The sequence below is a fragment of the Rhinolophus sinicus genome, linkage group LG07 (assembly GCF_036562045.2).
Source record: "Rhinolophus sinicus isolate RSC01 linkage group LG07, ASM3656204v1, whole genome shotgun sequence".
Taxonomy (NCBI): domain Eukaryota; kingdom Metazoa; phylum Chordata; class Mammalia; order Chiroptera; family Rhinolophidae; genus Rhinolophus; species Rhinolophus sinicus.
Genome location: NC_133757.1, coordinates 95,841,146 through 95,866,965, shown reverse-complemented (window position 1 = coordinate 95,866,965; position 25,820 = coordinate 95,841,146). Strand labels below are relative to the sequence as shown.

General features: G+C 44.2%; 1 protein-coding gene and 1 long non-coding RNA gene across 2 annotated transcripts; one reads left to right on the top strand and one right to left on the bottom strand.

Moving 5' to 3' along the window:
- Positions 1-14,751: 14,751 nt before the first annotated feature.
- On the bottom strand, positions 14,752-21,940 carry LOC109448095 (uncharacterized). The gene is made up of 3 exons (XR_002137462.2): positions 21,747-21,940; positions 21,229-21,340; positions 14,752-15,118 (listed from the first exon to the last, which is right to left on the bottom strand). It is a non-coding gene; the product is annotated as an uncharacterized LOC109448095 (long non-coding RNA).
- A 1,049-nt stretch (positions 21,941-22,989) lies between these two features.
- On the top strand, positions 22,990-25,378 carry HAND2 (heart and neural crest derivatives expressed 2). The gene is made up of 2 exons (XM_019733092.2): positions 22,990-23,544; positions 24,897-25,378. Exons 1-2 carry the CDS (start codon positions 22,990-22,992, stop codon positions 24,993-24,995), a joined length of 654 nt encoding a protein of 217 aa, XP_019588651.1. The 3' UTR covers positions 24,996-25,378.
- Positions 25,379-25,820: the final 442 nt, after the last annotated feature.

Sequence of the window (25,820 nt, the reverse complement as noted above, 5' to 3'; positions counted from 1 at the left end):
CAAACAGAATGTGGTTCTTATTAATATCACATAACTTTTCCTACAAAACTTTTCCTTTCTCCGGCCTAGCTCCCATTAGAACAAAACTAAACATGTTGACAGCTACAACTTGGGAGGTGTTAGGCCAATAGTCTCCCCTTTTGAGAAACTGGATCATTAATTCAATATCATGTTACTAGTTTTCTATAAACCAAATACATGGAGGCAGACTCTATTCTATAGGGTTTAGTCACACACAAGTCGAAAAAACCACAGAACACAGCTCCTAATCAGCTGGGCCTTCAACCACAGACTCACTCTATGCACATATGTCACTCCCATTATCATTAGTATGAATAAAAGTCTGACTTATTTTACACATTCAAAAGAGGCTGGATCTCAGTGCTCATGGTTAGGTATATTCTCATAAAAATTATATTGTGTCATCACCAAATGTATTTACACATATCAGTATGTTTTAGAATACAATATTCTCCTCCAGAGTAGAATAAATCACTGTTTCCTGAACAGTTTGTGACTTTTTTTAATCCTAATTATTCATATGAATCTAAAGTTAGCATTTTTGTTTTTTTAGAATGTTTAAGAAAATCAATGAACTCTAGGATCTCAAGTTTGATTTATTCTAAGTTTTGCATTCAGTAGGCACACAATAAACATTTATCAAAAAATGAATGAATGAATCACCTGAACTTGGGAACCCAACTCATAATCACAAAGGGGTGTGCCCTAGAGGAGACCCCCAGATGGAATTCAAGATAAAAATCTCAAAAGCTAGGCTCAGATTTACCTTATATAGTTGATTACACTTAATTCTGAGTTTCAATCCTAGGAGGAATAGTCTTTAGGTTTCCAAAAAATCCAGACAGAAGTGGTTTGGCAGAGGTCAAAGATAATAGATATTACTATATCTTTAGAAGAACTAGCTTGAACCTTCCTTTGTATAGAAGACTAGAGCCCTTGGAGCTATCTCCTCATTCTCCTCTGGAGGCCTACCCTGAGTTGGTGAACCCAGAGTCATATTCCAGAGTTAATGACTATACATCAAGATGAAGCAAAATGAGTTAACATCAATGCATCCCACCCCTACTGCCGCTGTTATTGGCACAGTTATATCCAGGTTGGGAACCTGCCCACCTAGCCTGTGACCTGAGACACACATCGAAGTACAATAAAGGAGGCTGACATTGAGTGCACATTTAACTGAGCCGACTTTTACCCACTTGGATGGGGAGCAGACAGAAGAAGACAACAAAGACTGTGGGAAGGAGTCAGGCTACTTATTTTTATTAAGGAGCCTACATCAAAATCAACGTGAGGCGTTCCAGTCAAGACGATGGAGTAGATAACCTCTGTGCTCACCTTCTGTCACAACCACATCAAAATTGCAACTAAACTATGAAACGACCATCACTGAGAATCGCCTGAAATCTTGCTAAACCAGAGCCCTACAATTAAGGACATACAGAAGAAGCCACCTCGAGACAGGTAGGAGGGACAGAGACGCAGAATGGTCAGGTCGCATACCCACGTGTGACCATTAAAAATCGGCTGTGGAGGTCCCCACACCCTGACGGAGGACCGAGATGTCCCAGCCCCTCCCCAGCCCAGTGCCAGGGAGAGAAGTCCCATAATTTCTGGTTGTGAAAACAAGCGGAGACTGTGGCTGAGTGAGATGGAGGGCGTCTGGAGTCCTACATTCCTCTGAAAGGGACCACATTGGACTGACTCACCGACGGAATCATTGGTCTGAGTTCTAATGCTGGAGAGGCAGCAGGGACATATAAGGTGGAACTGAGTTGTCTGGATTCAGGACAAGGGCTGGAGGGGCAGTTTTCTCCTGGTCAGAGGAGCTGGCGGAAGCCATTGTTTCTTTGTTGAGCCTACCCCCTTCCCAGTATGCAGACACAGGTGGCCACCATATCTGAGTCTCCATCAAGCTGGCTAACTGCGTTCATTTGCCACACCCTGGTGATTCTGAGACCCCGCCCTGCCCTGCCCAACTTTTGGGCACACCCAAGCCACTTCCAGGGGCTTTTTCATACAAATTGCCTGCCTTGGCTCATGCTGCAGACATTCCTAAGACTTCTCAAAGGTTTGCAGAATACAGATAAGTATCATCTGGCTTGAGCATATCCCATATCTCTGGCTGAGCAGCCCTAAGTTCACTGGCCTTGGTTCATGGCTTGATCTCTTGAGGCACTTCCAAGCATAGTGCAGGTGGCAGCCATCTGTGGATTGCTTTGTGGCTCTTGCTATGGCCCCAGGAGGGGCACAAGCTGCAGCTGAACTTGACCTGTAGCAGGTCCCTCCCAGGTGGTCCTGGTGCTCATGTGCCCAGTGACCAGCATTGAAATGAGCTGAAGCACCACCCAGCTGCCTCCAAGGATGATACACCCAAGGGGTGGATTGGGCAGTCACCTGAGCCCTGCTGAGGCAGATCCTACTCTGTAGGATCAGCCCCTGCACCACAACTCCTCTACTGTAGTCACAGTCATTCCTCACAAACAATGAGTCAGAGAGTAAATCCCTCCCATTGATGTGCAAATAGCAACCAAGGCACAACTATAAGAGGAGGGTACACACAACTCACACAAAGGGCACACCTGGAGTATGCAGCTCAGGTGGCCAGGAAGAATGTGTCACTGAGCCCCACAGCACACCTACTACATAAGGCCACTCTAGTAAGACCAGAAGACACAGCAGCCCTACTTAATACATAGAAACAAACACAGGGAGGCAGCCAAAATGGGGAGACAAAGAAACATGTCCCAAATAAAAGAACAGAACAAAGCTCCAGAAAAAGAACTAAGCAAAATGGAGATAAGCAATCTACCAGATGCAGAGTTCCAAATGCTGGTTATAAGGATGCTCAATGATCTCAGGGAGAACTTCAACAAAAAGGTAGGAAACAAAAATGGAGATAGAAAACATTAAAAAAGAACAAGTCAGAAATAAAGAATACAATAACTAAAACGAAGAATTCATTACAGGAATCAACAGTAGATTAGATGAAGCAGAGGGTTGAATCAGTGATTTAGAAGATAATGTAGCAGAAAACACAGAACAGTGAAAAGAAAAAAGAATCCAAATAAATGAGGAGAGTTTAAGGGGCCTCTGGGACAACATCAAGCATACCAACATTCACATTATAGTGGTACTAGAAGGAGAAGAGGGAGAGAGAGCAAAGAATTGAAAACCTATTTGAAGAAAAAAAATGACAGAAAACTTCCGTAACCTGGAAAAGGAAATAGATATACAAGCCCAGGAAGAACAGAGTCCCAAACAATATGAACCCAAAGAGGTCAACACCAAACCACATCATAATTAAAATGACAAAGGTTAACAACGAAGAGAGAATCATAAAAGCAGCAAGACAAAAGCAGCTAATTACCTACAAGGGAGTTCCCATAAGACTATCAGCCGATTTCTCACCGGAAACTTTGGAGACCAGAAGGGATTGGCAGGAAATATTCAAAGTGATGAAAAGCAAGGACCTACAAGCAAGATTACTCTACTCAGCAAAGCTATCATCTAGAATCGAAGGACAGATATAGAGCTTCCCAGACAAGAAAAAGCTAAAGGAGTTCATCACCACTAAATCAGTATTACAAAGAATCTTAGAGGGACTTCTTTAAGGCATTTGATTCTTTTTCTGGAATGACCATCAGAGCTGTCATCGTATTACAATTGATACCCTGAATGTCATCAAAAGGTTTTCCTTTCAACATTTCCTTTATCTTCAGGTAAAGAAAGAAGTCATTGGGGGTCAGATCAGGTGAGTAGGAAGGGTGTTCCAACACAGTCATTTGTTTACTGGCTAAAAACTCCCTCATAGACAGTGCCGTGTGAGCTGGTACATTGTCGTGATGCGGGAGCCATGAATTGTTGGTTCAGGTCGTCTAACTTTTTCATGCAGCCTTTTCAGCACTTCCAAATAGTAAACTTGGTTAAGTGTTTGTCCAGTTGGTACAAATTCATAATGAATAATCCCTCTGATATCAAAAAAGTTTAGCAATATCATTGCAACAAGTCCATGAACTTAATTGTCAGACCTCATATGTGCCAGCATTATTATTATTATTATTATTATTATTATTATTACCTCTAATTCCTGGTGTAGGATGGAGCAGGGCCTTGACCAATTTCTAGCATTTCATTCTATCCTAGAAGTTCTCATCGCCCTGTGAGAATGCTCACCCCTGCAATAAATCATCCTCCTTTTGTCCATGAGAAGACAAAGCTCACCACTCAATAAAATGAATTCTCCAAATGGCCTAATGTCTTGCAATGTTTAAAAAGATCCTCCAGAGTGAGAAGTTTATCTCGACACTTGTCCTTAAGTATAAATAAATAAATAAATAAATAAATAAATAAATAAATAAATAAATGTGTCCACGTTACTACCCGAGGACCACTGATATATTTTTAAGGTCCATTAATATTAAATATAAAAAAAATAACTTGCCCACATGTGCATAATTTGCACAAAATGTCATCACTGCAATTTTGACAGGTACAAGGAGACTCCCAATATTGCTAATTGTTCACTGGACTTAACCTCAGACAAGGATTCAGCTCAAGGCTATATAGGATTTCATCATTTCCATTTACACTGCTCCTGCAGCAATTCTCTGAGGGGTTTATGATTATCTAGAATAGCCTGAGTGCCTGGATGTGTGCATGTGGGTCAATGCATAGGGTTGTGTGAGGGGAACAGGAAGGGGAACATCTTAAAACAAAACAGCTGCATCAGAAATGGTCAAGGCTTGGGCGCAATATGATAGCTGCTATTAAACTCCACTTTGAGCTTCTCCTAGCTTTGATGATTTCTTTCTTCCTCTCAAAAGTTTATCATTCTTTTCCTGACCTCAACTCAACCTCATAAAAGCCCAATTTGTGTTTTGGTTCATATTAAAGTTTTTGTTATATTGTTGTTAGCTTTGGGATTTTAATTGTTTTTGTTTTTTGTTTTTAATTTGTCTATTTGGACTGAGAAAACTATAAGGTGGGGCGGACCAGTCATGCTAAATTCTCCTAAATAGACATGGAACTAGGAATTTTTGTTTCCCAGTGTTCACCTGTTTTACAGCCCCTGCCCTCCGTGGCACTTCCTCCTGGTAAGCAGCTGGAAATGCCCATGTGTGCTGCAAATTTTTTTCAGGCTGTGTGGTACCAATAACCTTTCCTGACATCTCTCATTCCACTGTGAGCTAGTTGAGTTAAAAGGTTTCATGTCAACATCTGACAATGACATCCTTGAATAAAATTTGTTATGCACTACTTGAAGACAATAAGAGCTTAAATACATTGTTAGAATAAAAAAAAAATCTTCATTCTGACATAAGAAGTTAGTGCACGTTAAGTTCCTTGGCAAAGATGTGTTATAGTAACACAAACAGTAGTAGAATTGGAAAGATTATAAAGAAGTAGTTTTAGGGCCTTCTAACCCTACTATGAGGGAAATCATTTAAATGAACTATAAATAATGTTCCCTAGATTAGCGTACCTTAATCCCACCATTGTATTTAGCATAATCTTTTCTTAAGTTGATAATTAATAAGTCATCACTTAAAGACTATTTAATGATACTGAAAGGAAGCCTAGACTGAAGGCAATGAGATTTTTCCAGCTCCCAACGACCACCTGGCATTCATCTCAACTCTGATTCTGTGTTTCAAATCAGCCACTCAAAGATACTATTTGCTGTCAGCAAGTCCCCTGATTTATATAATCCTTCCCCAAAATATGTCCTAAAATTCTCACAATTTAACCCCTATTTGTCATGACGGCAGCTCCTCTGCCATGACTAAATCACTCTCCGGTGCTGTCAGGTGTTGTCACAGGCTCCATGACTGTGCCAATGGCCTGGAAAAGTGAGACCAATCCTCTGTAATATTGCTGTGATTTTATCTTCGCGACAAACTACCAATAGATTTGTTTAATTATACTTGTTATCCAAGCATACTGCAAGAGCATGGTACTGTGTGGAGAATCTGTAACTTTATATTTCTCATTTTAAGAATGACATTACTAATTCTATCTACTATATGCACCCTTAGTGTTTATTTGTTTAGATTAAACACTACAGTATGGGGGAATAGTGTTTCAAATAGAATAAGGGGAAAAAAGAAGGAAAAAGAGAAAAGAAGGATAATAAAATATCTTCTCTGGTTGACTTTAAAAACAGATTGTAGGTTGAAGAGAGTAAAGGGAGTCAAATATATGGTGATGGAAGGAGGCAAAACTTTGGGTGATGAACATACAATGCAATATGCAGGTGATGTATTATCATATTGTACATCTAAAACTTATATAATCTTATAAGCCAATGTCACCTCCAATAAATGTAATAAAAATAAAGAATAAAAAATAAAAACAGATTGTGACAATCAGATTCAATGTAATCTAGTTTTATCTTCGAATGTATAAAGCAGTCAGCTGATGGATTTTTTAAATCCCTGTGGTTTGCAAAGCAGAAGTCCTATGACAGAGAAGTGGCATTCTTTTCTTCCCCCAAATAGCAGTAAGTAAGCATTACAATCCATAATAAAAATTAGAAGGAAAAAATTCAGAAGAGTTTGAAGGGTATGCTGAAAATCATTCTTAAAGTTTACGACTTATTGTTTTGTGCACCTGAAATTAATTTTTAAAATTATAAAAAAAAAAAAAAAAAACAGTTTATGACTCCTATTCTCAATCATACCCTTCCTCTATTTTCAGGTCAGTTCTGGAAGTCACTGAAGTTCAGTCAACTTTTTTATTAAGCTTTTTTCTTTTTTTTTTTTTTTTGTAATTGTAGATTCTCATGCAGTTATAAGAAATAACAGAGATACCATGAGCCCATTACCCAGTTTTCCCAATAGTAACATCTTGCAAAATTATAGTACAATATCACAACCAATATATTGACATTAATACAGTTAAAATACAGAACAGTTCCATCACCATAAGGATCTCGCTTGTTGCCCTTTTATAGCCACACTCACTTCCCTTCCACACCCATGGCTCCTTAACCTCTAATAACCACTAAAACTTTTCTCCATTTTGATAATTTTGTCATTTCAAGACTGATACATAAATGGAAGCATACAGTATGTATACTTTTGGGGGTTACTTTTTCACCCAGCATCATACTCTGGAGATTCATTCAGGTGGTTGTGCTTATCAGTAATTTATTCCTTTTTATTGCTGAGTAGTATTTCATGGTACTCTGATTAACAGTGCATGCTTAACCATTCACAAAATAGTTAACAGTTTTTTTATCCATTGAAAGATATCTGAGTTCTCATTAGGGGCTATTATGAACAAAGCTGCAATAAGAATTCATACATGTTTCTGAGTTAAGTCTTCATTTTATCTGGATAAATACTCAGGAGTACAATTGCTGAGTCATAAGGTAATTGCATATTTGTTTCTTTAAGAAACTGTCAAGCTGTCTTTCAGACTGGCTATACAATGTCAAATGTGACATTCCCACCAGGAAACTGTGAGTGATCCAGTTTCTCCATATCCTCGACTGCATTTGGTGTTGTCATGGTTGATTTGTAGCCAAAGCCAGAGATCCAATTTGGGACAAAAACTGGCAGCAAGTCTTTCAAATTTAATATGCTTTGTTATTTTAACATTATTTTTTAAATATGTAAATTTTTACATTACAGGTGTAACCTGTCTCCCCTCAGTTCAGACAAATATGAACATAGTTTTAAAAGTGACTTAAGATGATGGAACAGAAACAGCATAATACAGCTTTCAGAAAAAAAGTTCAAATCCAGCTCTGTCACCTACTATGTGAACTTGGGCAATAATTTCATACCTCCAGTCAAAGCCATTGATGGTTCATCTCTTCCGTCTTTAGAATGAACAGAATCAGACCTGCTTTTCCTGCCTTAGGGAGATAATGAGTTCAAATGAAAGAAATCTATGAAGGTGATTTGTAAACAGTGAGAGTGAGTCAACCACGTGGCAAGTAGAGTAAGACAAGTTATAGAAAACAAAGTCCAGTGCACCAAAGGGTCTCATTCATTCTGCCATTGAACGTCAAGGGATAGAAATGGCAGGAATCACAATAACTTGTGAGTCTAGCACAGTGGTGCCTCCAAAAACGGGGTGCAAGGAGACCATATTGGAAATTGTCTGTAAATTTGTTTTTATATAACCAATCAGAAACGAGTTCACCAGCATTCTCATTTGGTCCTAGTCAGCAGTTGTCTTGGGCACACAGGGTGTCCTCAGGGAAGGGGGTAGATCTCAACAACCAAGGGGCTGACAATGGCCCCCTCAAAGGCTGACATGGACTGAGATGTCTTATGGTTTATCTGGCTCAGTTAGGGGAAAGTAGACTATAGGATCCAGTTTTAACTAAACTAACCTTCACCAAATGGACAAGGGACTTAAAAAGATTCCAGTAAAATACTTCAGATTAAAGATAATTCAAAGAATACAGGCATAAGCCATCAACAAGAAAATGGCAAAACTGAACTGCTCCCCCTCCTAGTTAAGAGCTTTCTTTAATCAGCTACAAAACAAGGCAGAAACATCACAACATAAATAGAACAGTAAATCAACCGAAGCATTGTTAAATGGCCAAGACTATTTGAAGTGTGTATTTGCATCCATGGCTGATGATGCTAAACCTCACCAAAAAAAGGTTTAAACCTATTGTTTAATTCTCCTTTATCATACCCTTTTTAAGTTTATTTTTGCATGAGTCTGTAATGTACATAATACATCAGTCAAGTAGTGTAGATGTATAATTTGCATATACATACACTTAAAATATTTTACTGTTGGGGTGTGCAGTTAAAACTATAGGGAGACTTCATTCATTGAACCTCAGTTCAACATCTGAACCGAGGGGAAACAGAGCTATAAAGCTGAACAGAAACAATGCTTCTAAGTGGTGCTGGGAATGGATTAAGAGGAAGCATGTATATTAGAATATATAAGGATCAACTGGAGAGATGTGGAGGAAAGGAATTAGCATTTATTGAGCACTGATTTTATCCTATGCTCTTGACACACATTATTCCTTTAACCTAGATCTTTATTTGGAAGGGTAGATTTTACATATAAGAAAACTGAGGTTCAGTGGTGTTACGTAATTTGTTTAAAGTACACAGGTTTTAAGTTGCGATGTTTAAGTTCAAAAGGAGATGATACTAAAAAAAAATTGTTTTCATAGTCTGCTGTGTTGCTTGCCCTATCCTTAAAGTCTCATTGTATTTAAAGCTGCTTGATTGTAGAGAGCTTGGGCATTAAAACTCCCCTGAACCCCTGGGTGGTGGCTGTGGCCATACAAGCCACCCTCTCAGTAAGGATGAATCCCATCTGACGCTTTGTATTAAGAAAAGAAAAAATGTGGACACCATTGACCTAGGACATTTCATTTCTTTAAAGTGTTATTTTCCCCAGTTTGGACCTTTGTGTTAGGCACCCACAGACTACACTACATGTAGAAAAGACGGCAGGAAGCTAGATTTCCTCTGCCAGTCTGGTGGGTTGCTATACTAGGACCATCCCTAAATACCTTTCCGGAACCTCTGAAGCCCGCCAGAAGCCATTGCCTTCCCTCTGTCATCCTGGAGGGCTGGATGCCAATGTAGACGCCCCCTGTAGATCTCCATGAGGTTCAGGGGCTGTCAACATCCCTACACTTACTTAGTGGCTCTCAGGAAGGTGACTAGCATGTCACTCTTAACCATGTAGAGCTATGCCAAAGAGAAGAGCTGGCCATTATTCAGCACTTACTCTATGCCAGACCTTCTCCTAAGAGCCTCATGTGAACCGGCTCACCAAATGTTCCTCATGATACTATGACAGAGTCTACAATTATCATCCATCTTTTACAGATGTGGCAAGCGAAGCGGAGAATGGTGAAATAATTTTCCCAAGACCACATGCTGATAAGTGTTCTAGTCAAGATTCAAAACTGTGCCGCCGACTCCAGACACTTGGCTCTTCCTCACTGCGATGCTGCGTTACATGCATAATAATGGTGTCATTTCTATGTATCATTATTAAGATGTCTTTACAACATACTCAAAATTAATTTTAAAAACTTGTTACATTCCAAACGTGGTTTTCCCGCACCGTGGAATCAAAATATTTACCAGAATACATCATTGATCTTATAATAAACATCAAAATAAATTACAATTCCAGTTACAGGAATTATTTTTGCAAACAAACTTGGAAAAATTCTTCTTAATTCTTGAAACAACTGCTTTAAATTCTTACTGACATGAAGCAGGGCATGGATAATAATACAATAAAATGTATACGGTTTACTATTTAGCCAGATGGATCTGAGGTTGTAAGTTAAAACTCCTATAATCCAAGGCAATGAGAAAAATTCAGTGCACAATCCAGTTATTGCCACATATTCAGACAGCTAACAATGAGAACAAAAAACACAGAGACAGCTGAGTGAACTCTTCAATCATTAGTGTAGCTATGTTATACCATGTAATGGTAAGGTATTTGAGGAGAGTAAAGCCCAATGAGTTGCACCCACTCTTAATTCTGTGACTTTTTAATAAAATACAGCAAGTGGAAATTTTGGGGGGAGCAGTGGAGAAATAGCAATTTCAATAGAGAAATGCTTCTTGGACAAGTTCCCCTACATGATTGCGTGTTCTGACCTGTGTAAGTTGAGGACCCTTGAGTTTCTCTTCTCAGATGTCCTCATTACAAATACCAAGGTCATGATTTTTAAAAACATGATAATTTACAAGCACAGCCCACACCACACAGACTCAAATGTCACTTTGCTACCCTGACTATTTTATCTTCGCTGAATCACCACACTGTTCTCTACAAAAATGTCATTAAAGATCACTCTGTCTGAAAAAAGAAATATTCGGTATTCAAACAGCTAAGTCTTTAACAGCCCCAATATTACATTATATATATATATATATCCATATGTATTTTGTAATAAAGCACAAATAGTCACTTGATTAGGTTCTGTAATTTTATTTCTGACATTATCTTTACTTGAATAGCACAAGATGCAAATAACTTAGCAATGATTGGAAAAGCAGAAAGAATTCCTAGGAATGTAAGGAGGCAGTTTCTTGCTGTACTGATCCCAGATTCATAACCAGTTGCCTGGTTTCTTCCTAAAAAGGTGTTTTTCACCTTTCTCTCAGCAAGTTGGAGTTTATGGAAATCATCTCATGAGTATACTTTATTATTCTAATTTAACACAAGTTTGAAAAAATGTAATGCTTTTTACACCAATTGTTACAACATGCATTCATTTAGAAAAAGCAATGGTATAGTGAATTATACCAAGGTCCCTATATTTTCATTCAATATGGAAAATCAAGGTAGCTAGTATTTTCTCATATACAAAAACTTACACCTATTTCCTTGATTGGGCTTCTTCCCCCAGTGGAAAATCTATTTTAAAAATCACTGAATTGGAGAAAACAAAAATCAATCTATTTGGTGATGGATCCAACTCATCACTCTCCTGTTTATAGACAAAGAGCCAGACCCTGCCTAAGGAAACTTCCTTTTTCAGATTGTATCTAATTTTATATTTTGCATCCCTCTTTAAGCCTCATTTCATACCTGTCGTTAGAAAAAGCACCTGCTCCTTTTCTCTGATTTTGCATTTTAACAGAATTTTTTAGATGGACCACAAGCAATCTCATAGAAAAGCTCCAGGGTCTGGGAGATTCTGCAGAGTAGGCAGCCTGTCCAATGCACTGTCCACTTGTCACCCGGCACAAATAGGGAATCCTATTACCTACAAAGGTATTAGGAAAGTGCTCCCAGCTGAAAGCATTTACCCAATTCCAATTGTTATTTGGAAGTCTAAAATACTAAGGGTGGTACTGTTCCAGGAGCTACTGTTTAAAACAATGCAATGCCTGTTTCGAGGGGAAAATCAAAACTTGAAAATCTGAGTTGGCTTTAAAAATAATAACTGTGCATCCAAAAAAGAATTCTTAAAGAAACATTTGTATGCCAGCCACATGTTTTTAATTTTTATAACATTGGCTTACCTTAATAAATACGTAGACCCTAATAATTGTTCTCTCTATTTTGATATTTTTGTATATTTTTCTATTTTAGTGAGTTTACAAAGAGGCTAATGAATAACAATGTAGGAAAAAATATGTATCTGCCAGTACCGAGTTGCTGTGGTTTATAGTCATTGCAAATGCTGTTTTGAAAAAAAAATCTGCTAAAAAGTAATTGAAAACTGCTCTGATTTTAAAAGAAATGAATGTGGCCATATCCTTATAGGATGTCAGATAAAAAGTAATCATGTTCCCTCTATAATTGTGTTTGTTGGCATTTATGTAAGAATTATAATGCTTTAAGGTTATTTTCATAGTTGTTCACTTAATGTGGGATTACCATCAAAATCTTCGTAATTATCTGAGATCACCCATTTGAAAGCGGTGTAGTAAAATATGTTAGTGGTTAAGACACTCTAGCAGTTTTAATACTAAACAGATTAACGCACATGAAACTAATATTATAATTTGTGCATTGAATAATATGCCAGACCAATTTTTTTTTTTTGGTGAAGAGAGACTTTTTATGAAATGGTACCCTTTCCAGCTACTGCTTCCTATTTCTTCAAATACTAAAGCAATCAGCTGGAAAACTCCATGGGAGATATACATGGGTATGCATGACTTACGGACTTGAAATACTATTCTGTGGATTTGTCATCGCACAAATTTCAGAAATTATCATTTCTGAGGTTTTGTAAATAAACTTTAAATAAACTTGAGAACCAAAATATGGCAATAGGAAGGTGATCTGGAAAAATGAAGGTACAGTCCACGTGGGATTAGGAACAACAACAAAAAAAATTGAAGCATAAAAGAGATTGCTAGTTGACAAGAACAGCTATAAATTTATTTTATAACCACCAGCAAACAATTGTAGGTCCATTTTTAAATAATAAAAAACATATTTTAATATGTACCCCAGAGTCTTATAAAACTATTTCTCCACCTCAACTTCCCTCCTCTTTCAAAAGTCGATACGAGGAAGATGGGTAGTCATTTAGAAAGGAATATGAAATTATAAATTAATTACTTGAGTCATGCTCATCTTTCTTGAATCCACGTGAAAACAGACTTCATATCCCAGACCTAATTGTTTCATAATCCTTGCTACATTCGGCTCTTTGGGTCAGGGTGGGGTGTGAAATCTTGGAAACTAAATTGAATGTCACAAACGTGGGTGCCTCCCCCCAGACATGGAGAATGTGTGTTAAAAGACAGTATCTGTATAACTTCAGCTGTGCCTGAAAGGAGGGTGGGGGTGTTGAGGATTTAAATCATGTTGTTTCCACTTATGCAGAGAGAATCCATAAAAAGAGATTTATTATCATATTTTCTTTTTTGAAATGTAGTATTTGTTTTTGACTTTAAAAGTGCTCCTCAATATAGAGCAGAGTAAATATTACATTTTTTGTTAAACAGCCGCCAAGATTTAATTGTCTGTGAAATGTAAGGCTTAGGACCTGATTTGAGTTAACTACTGTTCTGCTGAAACAAACTCGTCTGGCCTGCGCGGGGACCGAACGCACCCAAGCCGCTGATTTATTTGCACCGAAAGCCGTCCCGCAAGAATTAGAGGGCTGGGCAGCCACACGCCTGCAGGAGCCCATCCAAAGGGCTTGGAGCTTCGTTCTTCCTGCCGCAGATTTAAAATGACTTTGTACAAAAAGTCAAGCAAGAATAAGCAGCTATGAAAAATACAACAAATCATGCTAGCAGTTTAACAGCGAGAGAAGGTGAAATCCAGGAACCGCTAACAAATACTGTCTTGGGGATAGAAGAGACGCGAGAGGGAAGAGGGGAGAGAGGAAACAGGACACAACAGGATTGCCACATGTGTCTTGCTCATTTTATTGTTATCGTATATATATACCTCGGTGGCTCGGTCGAAAACCTGAAGAGTCCGTCTCTTTTAACAGTGTTCTGCGCGCCCTTTGCACGCGGGTTAGGCAAGGTTCAGCCGCCAGCGTCCCCTCGCGTCCCCCCACCCTTGCGCCAACCCCTTCTCCCTGCAGTGGCCCAGGGTGCGGAGGAGAAAGCGGGAGGCTGCAAATTTGCCCCGGTGGCACCGCAGCCACAAGCCAACCCGTAATTGCAAAGCAAACAAGGCTGAAATATTGGGATTGGTCTCAGTCGTGACAAGATCTACGCTTTTGCCGCCAATTTGTTTGTGCAGCTCTATTTAAAGGCACTTGATTGAGGAAATGTTGAAAATAGCGGTGAGGGTTTCCCTAATGAGACCTCGGGAGGGAAGCGGCGGCCTTCGCGAGGCGCACAGGGCGCGGGCGGGGGGAGGGGCGCTGTTAACCCCTTCCTGCCCGCGTCCAGCGAAAAGTCCTAGGAGACGAGCCGGGGGAAGATAGGTGTCCCTCCCGCCTTGAAGCAGTGACCGCCTTGGGCCTGAGCGGCGGAGAACCCGCCTCGCTGGTTGAATTCTCAAAACGAGAATTCAGCCGGGAGGGAGAGGGAGACCCGGCAGCCAACGCAGTGGCTGGAGGGCCCGCGGCCTAAATCCGGAGCGGCGGCCCTGGCTGCGCCCCTTGTGCCCCAATATTCCCAGGCTGTGGCCGCAGCGCCGCATCTCATTCTCCCGCACAGTCCTGCGAGGACTGAGGCCTTGCGATTCCCGCGGGAATGCGGTGGTGCCCACGACGTGGGCCGATCGCTGTCGGGCTGCGTCTTCAGGCGGCTGGAAGGGAGAGCAAGAAACCGAAGAGGCTGGAGAGAAAAATAAATAAATATTTATTGAGTGCAGCTTGATTTCATTTCATCTGCCCTAAACACCCTCGAGGTCGGGGTCATTACTCCGTTGTTCAGATGGAGAGAGACCGAGGAGCTTGTCCGAGGGGAGCCAAGGGTCCGCCCTGCCTGGCTCTGACTCCGAAGCTCAGGATGTCTTAGGGAGTACCCAGCGAGGCCGGGCAGGGGCTCCCACTCTCGGATCCAACACTGGCTGACGCAGACCCAATGCCAGCGTAATTGATGGGAGGACGTCTTCCTTGGTTCTCCCATGGTCTTGAGGCAGGAGAGAAAAGGGAAGCAATACCTGGAAAGGCTTTCTGGGGGAGGTGGCATTTCAGCTGGGCCTAGAAGAAACACAGAAGTATGGATTTTTTAACATGGGAGAGAAATGGGTTGTTTGTCAGCTATGCTGGCAAGTCAAGGGATGCCAGATCAATAGTTGGGGGCAATGTGGGGGTCACACTTTCACCACCTGCTGCCACCTTCTGCCTGCCCCTCTAACTTAAAGAACTGTGAGTTGGTTGCTCAAGCCCTGAGCCAAAGTTCCAGTCTCTCTTAAGGCAGAAAACCTAGGGCTTTGGGACAATACCAGTGGCTAGACTTGGACCCTTACGAAGCCCTGGACCTGGGCTAAAGGGACCATCAAGGGCAGGGGCAGGAAAATGGCACTGGGGGCGCTCTCACCAGAACTCCTATTAGAGCCACACATTCCAGCACCTTCCCAGACAGATCTGGTCAGAGATGTACCTTGGCCAATCTGAAGTTTGTCTTTTTAGAGTCAAAGGCAGTTGTAGACTGGAAGAAGGAAGACCCCTGTGGAGGGTGGGGGGAGAGGCAGGGGAGGCCTGGTTTTGGTTGTACTTTCCCCAAGAATGATCTGCGCTTTCTGTCAGCAAAACAAAAAAGCGTCAGTCACACCGATTTAGTGAAGCCTCCAAATGTGTTCTGAATGGAATTCTGCTTTTCTTGTATGCAACCAATTCCTCCATTTGAAGCTAAATGCCGTGCAAGCAGAATGCAATTCCATTTTTTGTTCCTCGAGGTTTTGGCCTGTGTTAACTGAAGTGGGCACTCACACAAGTATTAAAAAGAAAACCATTCTCTTCTGGAAAATGGAACAAAGTTGCACCTCTCCAATCAGGGGGCAGATATATAATCTGTAACAACAAATTAGCCTCCCAATGCTGCGCATTTCCAGCAAGCATCCTGCCTTCTCTGTTTATATTACAACTTTTCTGCCTGCAATTATTTTTATTTTAATTTTCTGTCACTTTAACAGAAACCAGAGCCTTTTCTTTTCATGTTTTGTACACAACATGTTCATTTTGATAAGATGTTCTTTCCTATCCTCTTTTAGCTTGCCTTTCCTTGTTTAGAGTTCTGTATCAGGAGTTTCTAATATGTCCCCCTCTCTCTCTCTCTTTTTTTTTTAAGAACTTGTCCCTGTCTTGCTTTATTTGTTTGTGTGAAATTTAGTTTGAAAGGAGATCAGAGAGAGCAGGAGGGGTTTGTAATAAGAGAATGACCGAATGACCCAAAGGCTGATTATCTATCATTAACTGGAGACTCGGTGTACCCAAATTACCAGGGAGACCTCAGTCTGCCGGATCCTTACCCGGCCAGAAAGGCAAGTGTGGAATGCACACACTGAATCAGGCTTGTGACATTGCAAATGAAGACACTCTGCTCACACATTTTCTTAAGGAGGTTTCCTTCAAAACTCAACTCGGGTTCAGTGGGCAAATTTATCAGATTCTGACACGTTGTATACAGGTAAAAATCTCTGCTGAAAGACGAACTTTCACATTTCTGTGACTAACTTTTTTGTGTTGTTTCGTTAGAAGTAAAATTGCAGTTAATTGTCTAAGCTCCAGAGAATATTGAGAAATCAAGCCAAGCTGCTTTTGATCTGCTCACACTGCTAAACCCAAGCCTTGTAAAAATCGAGGTTTGCCATTAATATTGACAATAAAAGTGTTTCTTTTTGTTAACCTGAAACCTAACCATCCTGGCTCAAGTCCCTTGTCTAGAAGCAAAGGCCCTGGAAGAAAGTAGAAAAGGTTTGGAAGAAACTGCCAGGGCTAAAGCAATCCATCTATGTGAATTTGCAAAGGAGGCTTCAGAACAGGGCTTCCAGGATTGTGAGCAGCACTGCAGTTGGAACAGGCAATGGCCGGGGCCTCAAGTCACAAACAAACCCTCCATCACATAGTGGTTTGTCCAAAGCCCCACATTTTAAGTTGCCATTTGCTTCCACATTTTATTCTGAACCCCAGACTGTCCTGCAGACTTGTTGAAGTCTAACATAGCATGTGTGCAAAATTACAATCACGTCCTCATCTGAATGTTGACTGATTCCCTCCAAACTTGGAAGAAAATATTGCTAGTGTTTATGTAATTTGCTGGAAACAGGAATGTGGATGAGTAGCTAGCATAAATCCTGTGGGGGGTGTTTCCTTATGCCACGTTTGCTCTAAACTTTGTATTTTACTACTAAGTAGCAAAGATCAGATTTACTGTACCTCTTAGGACCCATATAATAACATTAAGAACACCTCCCATGTATACCTCTTGCTGTCTCTTGTGATGCTCTTTCACCTGCAGTATTTTTTGCTCCCTTTAGTCTGAATAATGTTACATGTCAATAATATCTCAATTTTAAAAAACATATTTTTTCTTAAAGAAGTTAGGCTGAACCAGTATCTTCACCAGTTTCGGGTTCAGTGACATCAAAAACCTTGTAAACCCAAAGATTGCTGGAGAGCAAATTAGAAGACAGGGGAGGAGGGGAGGGAGTGAGGGGAAGAGAAAGGGAGAGAGAAAAGTAAAATGGGTGGGGGTAGGTTGCAGGCACCAAGAAAGTCCCAATTTTCTCCACTGACTTAAATGTGTCCTAATCATAACTGGACTGAAGAGGTCATAAGCGATAAGCCTTTCCATAGCCATCTTTGCAGCTGGGTCAGCCCCTCCCTCGCCCCCCTCTCCACAGATCTGCTCTGGATGGGGAAGAGGAAGGTAGAGACCTCACTCACCAAACACCCTGCCTCATCCCAAAATCCAGAAAAGAAATTGCTCAAAAGAAATAAAGCCTCATAAGAGCTAAGGGCAGCTTTCCTAACCCTTTCTTTTGAAAGAACATAAAAGCCCAATCGAACTTGATTGTGCTTTGTAGATGTAAACTGTGAGCAACAACACATTTCTGGAGCCACTGTCACTTGCCATAGTTAACAACTATTTCCCAAAAGGAAAACAAGAAAGTGAGGGACTACAAAACCCCAGTTAGAGAGACCCTTGCCGCTACTCAGGCAATATACCTTGTTCTAGATGTCTTAACATTCTGGAATTAAGTGGTTAGCGTGTAAAATGACTCAATCCCACCCTAGTACAGACAGGAATGCAAAGCCATCCAGGTGTCACAGGAAGCACTGTCCTTCGAGTAGGTGGGGCTGGAGTTACATCTTCAAGAACACATTGCTTTTTGTGCCACCTTCTGGGTTTAATGTTCTTCCTGGGGTTCTTAACACATCTGGGGTTCACTTTATATGAGTATTACAGACATTTAAGTGAAAACTCAGTCACTTCTACTGTGTTTGTTGGGAAAATAAGGTAAAACAAGATTTGAAAAATGACGAAGGGAATTGAGCCATAATTCCCATAAATATAAAATGTGTACTTATGGCCCTTTGGCTTGGTTCATTTCAGCTCCAGTGTATTTTGAATTCTCATGAGCAAAATACAAGACACAAACTTCCCTGCCTTTGAAATAATAAATACCTCAAAAAAATCTGTATTTTCCCTAAAAGCAGACTGGAGTTTTATATATATATATATATATATGGTTTAAACCAGATTGATTTGAAAAGTAGTATCTCACAAGACCAAAAATGTTTGCAAGGGAGTGCTCAGCCTCTCCCAAGCTCTTTGAATCTTTTCCAGGGGAAGGGAGTGAAGGAAAAGAGACAGAGACATGGGCACAAGATAAATGTTTGAACCCGGTTCTGTCTGTGTAGCTGGAGGCAGACGTAATGCGCAGCAAGGGGGAACTCCATCAGCTACAACGAAGACGGTGGGCACGGAATCACAACCATTCCCCCCAACCGGGGCTTCCCCACAGTGAAGCGGTCTCCCGACCAGGGTAACACCAGTTGCAGCCTCTAGACTCTGAAAAGGAGAGGCCGGAAGTAGGCCCTGCCCAGGATCCCTCCTGTGGGCACCGACGCCAGGGCTGCCCCCAGCTAGCGTCATCTCAGCTGCTGGATCCCTCAGTGCACTCGCAATATGTGCCCTTTGGGGAGCAGAGGCCACACTAGTACAGCCCTGGGGTGGGGTACCTGGGCTGACATCTAAGCCTGGAACTCCACCCTCCTTCCTTTTATCCCTCCCCCCTTCTTTTCCCCTCTAACACTGCCATCTCATCATTTCCATCACTATGCCCTCCGATGAAGGCACAGGCTACCTAAATTGGGGGCAAACCTGAGATGGCATCTTTGCCTCACAGCTCTCCAAAGCAGCAGGCTAATCCAGCATCCCACTAGACTTGAAGCAAAATGTGCCAAAGAGAACACTAAGGGGATATTTGGTTGAGAATTTAGAGTGGAACTCAACCAGTCTGGCCTCTGAGTCAATAACTACAATTAAAGACGCTAGAGTTCACCACCCATTCGTCCCCTACCTCCAAGCGGCCTTTCTAAGACTATAGCCTCTGGGTTTGGCTTTCTGAGATAAATGAAGCCCTAGACCCTTGGCCAACATTAATTAACTGATAATGACATTGTTCGTGAGGACTGATGCTCAGATTGGCATCGTTTACGATTTTTTTTCTGTCCCATGTTGTCCATCTCCTTTATCACTTGTCATGCTATCTGGGACCATGAAAGGACTCGCTCATTTTTTTCGTTTGTTTCAATTAAAAGAGCATGAGAAAAGCTGAAAGTGGCAAATTCTGAAGCCTTCACCACGGAAGCCACTTGCGTCTGATGGATACAGTGTCCTGATTCCCAACCCGGCCCTCTGCCTGACCTCTTCTTCCTTTCAATTTCCAAAACTTCCTCTGGGTCTGAAAGCAGCCTACTAACCACTCTCCCTGAATTTTTATCTGTTCCCAGCCTGGGTACAACCATCTTACTTTTGTCTACCTGTTCCCAAGGCCGAGATGTGTTTTTATAAACAGATTCTTTTTTTAATGTATGAAATGTCAGAGGATTGAACTACCAGTATTTACACATTCAGGGTTGGCCTCCCCGAGAAAATGTAAACAGAACCCTGACCACACTACCTATATTCTTTCCCAGAAGAACAAGGTCTTTAAAAAGACTCGCCTTGTGTTCAAACTGCAGACCCACCCAAGTCAGAGGTTCCACGCTCCAGGTCTCTATTTTGTTCCGAGCCCAGAGGTAAGCCCCTGGCACTTATCACTGGATCTGGTTTCAGCTATTCCTCACCCCCTGTTCTCTGCCTGGAGACATTCTGCTAGGGGCGTCCAGGGAAATTGACTTCTTGCAGAGGGGATGGAATGGGCCCTGCATGGACTCCCAGCCTGCGTTTCTACTCCCTTTCTGAGTTCCTTTCCCTATCCTACTGCCTAGCAGTGCAAAGCTAAAAAAATATTTCTCAGCGCTGCTGCCCGGGGGGTTGTGGCTGGCCGGAGTGGCCTGGAATCCCTTGCAGCACCTGAGTTGGGCGCCGCCAACCCTGCCCTCCATGTGCCCTGACCTTGCCTTCCACACTCGGGCTACTATGTACCCCAAGGAAAGCGCCCAGCGGGCAAGGAGAGGACTGACTGGGGGCTCCCTTTGTGGCCTGGGGCCAGCCTCTGCCTGCCTCCAAACCACGATACCCAGAGTGGAGTCGTTGGTCTCCACTGGGCGACCCTGGCCAGGCCTAGCAGAAGTCCCATCCGCCCAGGCCCGCACTGGCTTCTGCACATTCTGCCCTCGGATCCCTCTAATTTATGGCCCTCAGGCTCCTGTTGACACCGTTTTCCACAGCGAACTCATTCGGGTGAAATCCCCATCTACCACCTTCATCTACACATCAGCTTCCCCTCCCCGCTCCGGGCCAAGCCCTGGAGGATAATTTCAGCTCTTGCCACTATCTATTTCCACCTCCCCCCACCCCACCCCAACAAGGCTCTTGGATCCTTCTCTAGCCGCTCACGCCACGCGGGCGCCGCGGCCCGGGTGCCCTGCGGCCGGGTGACTTACAAGTGGAGATCCATTTTCCGTTATAATGCGTTCAAGATCACCAAGGCCAGCAGTCTAAACATCCACGAGCCGTCCTCCTGGCCTGCCTCTTAAACTGGTGTTTAATGGTTCCCCTCCGATAACTAAACCTGCTTTCCACAGATGCCCGCTTTTATGGGAGAGGCAGGAATGCAGAGATATATTTATATGTTTGTTCATAAAAACTGGAAAATAAGCTCTGAACACGCTGTAAAAAATATTCAGTTACTTACCAAACAGGCTAGTTAAACCAGGGGAACACCGATACCGGCCACACCACAAATTCGAGGAATCGAGGTGCCTGCGCTTTGAAATCGCCCAAGGTCTTCGTTGGACCTGGTGTCCCTTGAAGAATATGGAAATAGGAGGATTTACAATCGGCCAGACCATTCCTCTGGGGGTCTCAACAGTCATCTCCAAAGGCAACCACAATGACATGAGCCACCCCAAACGGCCTGGGCCGGGGTAACGTGGTGGGTAAGTGAAGGCATCCCGAGCCGGGTGTTTCCAGCCTGTGCCTACGGCCAAGCAACAGCCTTCCCCGCCGCTCCCCGCGCCCCGCGCCCGCCTGGGCCCAGCCGCCCCTTTGTGGGGCCCTCGCCGCCCACCTCATCTGCTCTCGGCCCCGCACAAAACTGCACCCGGCTGCCTGCTGATTTTCTTGCCTCGGTTACATACCAAACACTTCGAAAAGCAGTATCTGCGTTCCTTTTATTTTTTTAACCAGAAAGAAAGCGGAGTGATACTGTACCTGGTTTGAGATTCTTCAATATTTGAGACTTGGGGAAAAATATTTTAATAATGAAGCATCTGTTAAACACTTGCATTAACCTCTGGCTGATAAAAACGTTTTTTTAACCCTGCCCCCCCTCGTTTTAATTATCTTATGGTTATGAAGGGGCAGCCAATCCTGGAAGAGGACCTCGGCAATTAGCAACAAGAACATCAAAAAGTTTTATTGCGGAGAGTGCGAGGCACCGCCCCCGCCGCCCCGGGATTGGCGTGAGGAGCCTCTGACGACATATATTAACCCGAGCGGCCCTAAAGATGTAGCTGTACATGGAGATCTTGCTGGGAAAATCCGCTTGTTCCCCTCACGGCGTCCAGCCCGGGAGATCTGCTGCCGCCTCCACCCGGGAGCTCCCTCGGCCACTGCGCAGACCCCTCCGAGAGCCTGAGCCGCCGCCTTCACGCTCCAAGTCGACAGCAGGGCCCCAGATCCTTACCCGGAAAGAAGGAGAGGATCTGAGAAAATGGATGCACTGAAACCTCTCTGAAAACCCTCCGAGGGAGCCCGAGAGGAGCGAGGACACGTTACTCGCAGCTAAAATCACATTCAAGGACCAAAACAACCACCACCAAAATTTTCATTAAAACAATAAGCGCCCAAGAACACAGATCGGTCTGGTGGGGGGAGGGGGAGGGGCGGGAAGGGGAGGGTCGCACGGAGGTAGCTTCACAGTGAGCAGTGGACCCGGCCGCTTCCCTGCAGAGCCGGGCCGGCTCCTCCAACTGTGGCTCGGACTCGTCCCGGGACTCCAAGTTAGTTTCCGCGCAAGGAGCGCGGCCGGGGCGTGGAGCCCGGCGACTCCGCGAAGCAGCCTCGCGGGAGCCCGGGCACTTTTGCATGAGCACCAGAGGATTTGGCCTCCCCGCAGCAGCCCGGGAAACAGGAGCCGGCGCGCGGGCCGTGGAGCAAGAAAGGAGCCAGCGGCGGCGGCGGCGGCCAAGGGCGCACGGTGCCGGGACCAGCTCGCCGAGCCCCATGGGGAGCCGGCGGCCGCAGCGCTCCTGAGGCAGGCCCGGCGGGCCAGGCGGGGGGCCGGGGCCCGGGCTGCAGCAGCCCCCTCTGCGGCTGCCGGGCGGGCCCGGGCGCCCGGGGGTTGGGGGGTGGGGGGTGGGGGAGGCCGCCGAGCGCGGAAGCAGGAGCCCGAGCGGAGGGCGCAGCGGGGCTGCGCGCACGCTGGGGCGCGTGGAGGGGCGCGGAGGGCGAGATGAGTCTGGTGGGGGGTTTCCCCCACCACCCGGTGGTGCACCATGAGGGCTATCCGTTTGCCGCCGCTGCCGCCGCCGCCGCCGCCGCCGCCGCCAGCCGCTGCAGCCACGAGGAGAACCCCTATTTCCATGGCTGGCTCATCGGCCACCCCGAGATGTCGCCCCCCGACTACAGCATGGCCCTGTCCTACAGCCCTGAGTACGCCAGCGGTGCCGCCGGCCTGGACCACTCCCATTACGGGGGGGTGCCGACGGGCGCCGGGCCCCCGGGCTTGGGGGGGCCGCGCCCGGTGAAGCGCCGGGGCACCGCCAACCGCAAAGAGCGGCGCAGGACTCAGAGCATCAACAGCGCCTTCGCCGAACTGCGCGAGTGCATCCCCAATGTGCCCGCTGACACCAAACTCTCCAAGATCAAGACGCTGCGCCTGGCCACCAGCTACATCGCCTACCTCATGGACCTGCTGGCCAAGGACGACCAGAACGGCGAGGCGGAGGCCTTCAAGGCTGAGATCAAGAAGACAGATGTGAAAGAAGAGAAGAGGAAGAAGGAGCTGGTCAGTACCAGGGTGCAGCGGGCAGTGGGGGTGCGAAGTTCGGGGGACCGGTGCTCCCAGTCTCCAACTGGGGTGAGCAGTGGTATCCCGCGTGCTTTGGCTGTGTCCTGAGCCTAGTTTGCACCAGGTTGTGGTAGGGATGGTTTCCCGAAGAGGCAAAGGAAAGGGGGGAGGGTGTCAGCAGGCGGAGGAGGTTAAGAGGGATGCTTCGCGCTGGTGATCTTACCTCTGGGTTATCGCTGCTCCCCCAGGCACTTAGGGCGGGCCTCGCGGACTCAGGGTCGCGATTGATCTTCCTTTTGCACTGGCCCTCACCCCTCAGTCCGTGTCCTTTAGAGCCTTCATTTGGCCTCCAATCCGATCTTGCTTTCAAACGTTTCTAAAATGAGTCGCCCCAAAACGCCCAATTCCAGTTATTTCGCTATTGATACCATTTCCACCTCCTGAGAAGAGGTTGCCACTGATTCTAAGAAAGTTTTATGATTGTTCTTACTGTGCCCGGAAGATGTAAAGGTAAACATAAAATAAGCACTTTCAACTTCAAAATGCAGCTCCAGTTTCTCTTTGACGGTGAGGTTAAAATGTAGCTTACCAGATGAGTATATTTCATGGGTATTTCTTGTTTTATTTGCAGTGACCTGCACATTTTAAGACAAATGGTAAATATTACTATGATAATTGTTATTGTTAACAGTAACACGGAATTATAACTGAAAATTAGTTTTCTCAAGTTCCTAGCAAGTGCCCTTAGGGTGGTAGTGTTCAGAGCTGGGCTGTTGCCAAGAAGGGCCTGGAAAATAATGCCATTTGTAGAATTTTTCTTCTTTGGAGCTTGTGGCTACATAATCGAGTGACCTCCAGAATAACTAGGGATTTCAGAAGGGCCTTAGAAGAGAGGCACTGCTGAGCCTGGCGAGAACCGCAGGCCACCAGGCCCAAGCCAGGAAGGAGGGAACTTCTCCCCATCTTCCCAACAGCGTGAATCTGAGATTGCGATTGAAAACAGGGAAACCAGACTTAGCGCCGACCCCCGCTCGCTTCCCTACATCTGGAGTCAGAGAAAGGGCCCCCAGCTCCTCCATAAACGACTTGAAAACGGGTGGTTGTTTATAAACTTGCGGATCCGGTAGTTGAGCGTTGCAGGCGCGTGGAGACCTGGGAGGTAGCTAGGGCAGCTCCAACCTTCGTAGCTTTTCTTCAGGGTCTAGGACTTGAAACCATCACGCCTCTCATCCGTTGGTCGAGGTCCCACTGTCTCCTTCGGCCCGGGGAGCGCGCGAGTGGCGTGGAACCAGGTCTCCTCTCTGAATTTCTCTTTTCACTTTTCTCCCTCTCGCTTCCCCTATGCCCAGAACGAAATCTTGAAAAGCACAGTGAGCAGCAACGACAAGAAAACCAAAGGCCGGACGGGCTGGCCGCAGCACGTCTGGGCCTTGGAGCTCAAGCAGTGAGGAGGAAGAGGAGGAGGAGAGTGCGAGGAGCTGGGGCCCAGGAGCCGGATGCAGACCCAGGACTCCGGGCAAGCCCTCCGCGCTCAGCTCCAAGGACTACTTGCATTTGGAATCATTCGGTTTATTTATGTGCAATTTGCCTCCCCTCTCTTTGCCCCCCTTTGAGGCATCCGCTCCCCACTTCCCCTTCCAAAAAAGTGGATATTTGAAGAAAAGCATTCCATATTTTAATATGAAGAGGACACTCCCACGTGGTAAGGGATCCCGTCGTCTTGTAGATTCTCTGTGTGTGAATGTTCCCTCCTGGCTGTGTAGACACCAGCGTGGCCCCCTCCCCACCTACCCAACCCCTTCCAGATAAAGACAGCGGACATTAGTGTGTATGTGAAGTGTATCTTTAATCCTTGGCCTTTGGATATAAATATTCCTGGGGATTATAAAGTTTTATTTCAAAGCAGAAAACGGGGCCGCTAACATTTCCGTTAGGGTCAGTATCTAGTGCTGTCGTTTCATCTGTGGTTGTTCCCTATTCGAAGATGTTTCCAACAGCTACTTGTTTTGTGCACTTCCGTCCTCTAAAATTAAGTGGAATTTAATTAATATTGAAGGTGTAAACGTTGTAAGTATTCAATAAACCACTGTGTGTTTTTTTACAAAAACCCTAATCTTTTAATAGTTGATACCTCAAAAGAGTTTTGAAAACAAAACTGTTATATTTGTTTTCATAATATTTAAAATATTCAGAAGTAAACTAAATTATCATGATTGCCTCTAACTTTATTTGAAAGAGTCGGTGCTTCCGACCAATCATCAACGTGAGCTCTG

Coding starts and splice junctions, on each gene's coding strand:
- HAND2 (XM_019733092.2), top strand. CDS start 22,990: ATGAGTCTGGTGGGGGGTTTCCCCCACCACCCGGTGGTGCACCATGAG. Junction 23,545..24,896: donor AGAAGAGGAAGAAGGAGCTG/GTCAGTACCAGG, acceptor CCCTATGCCCAG/AACGAAATCTTGAAAAGCAC.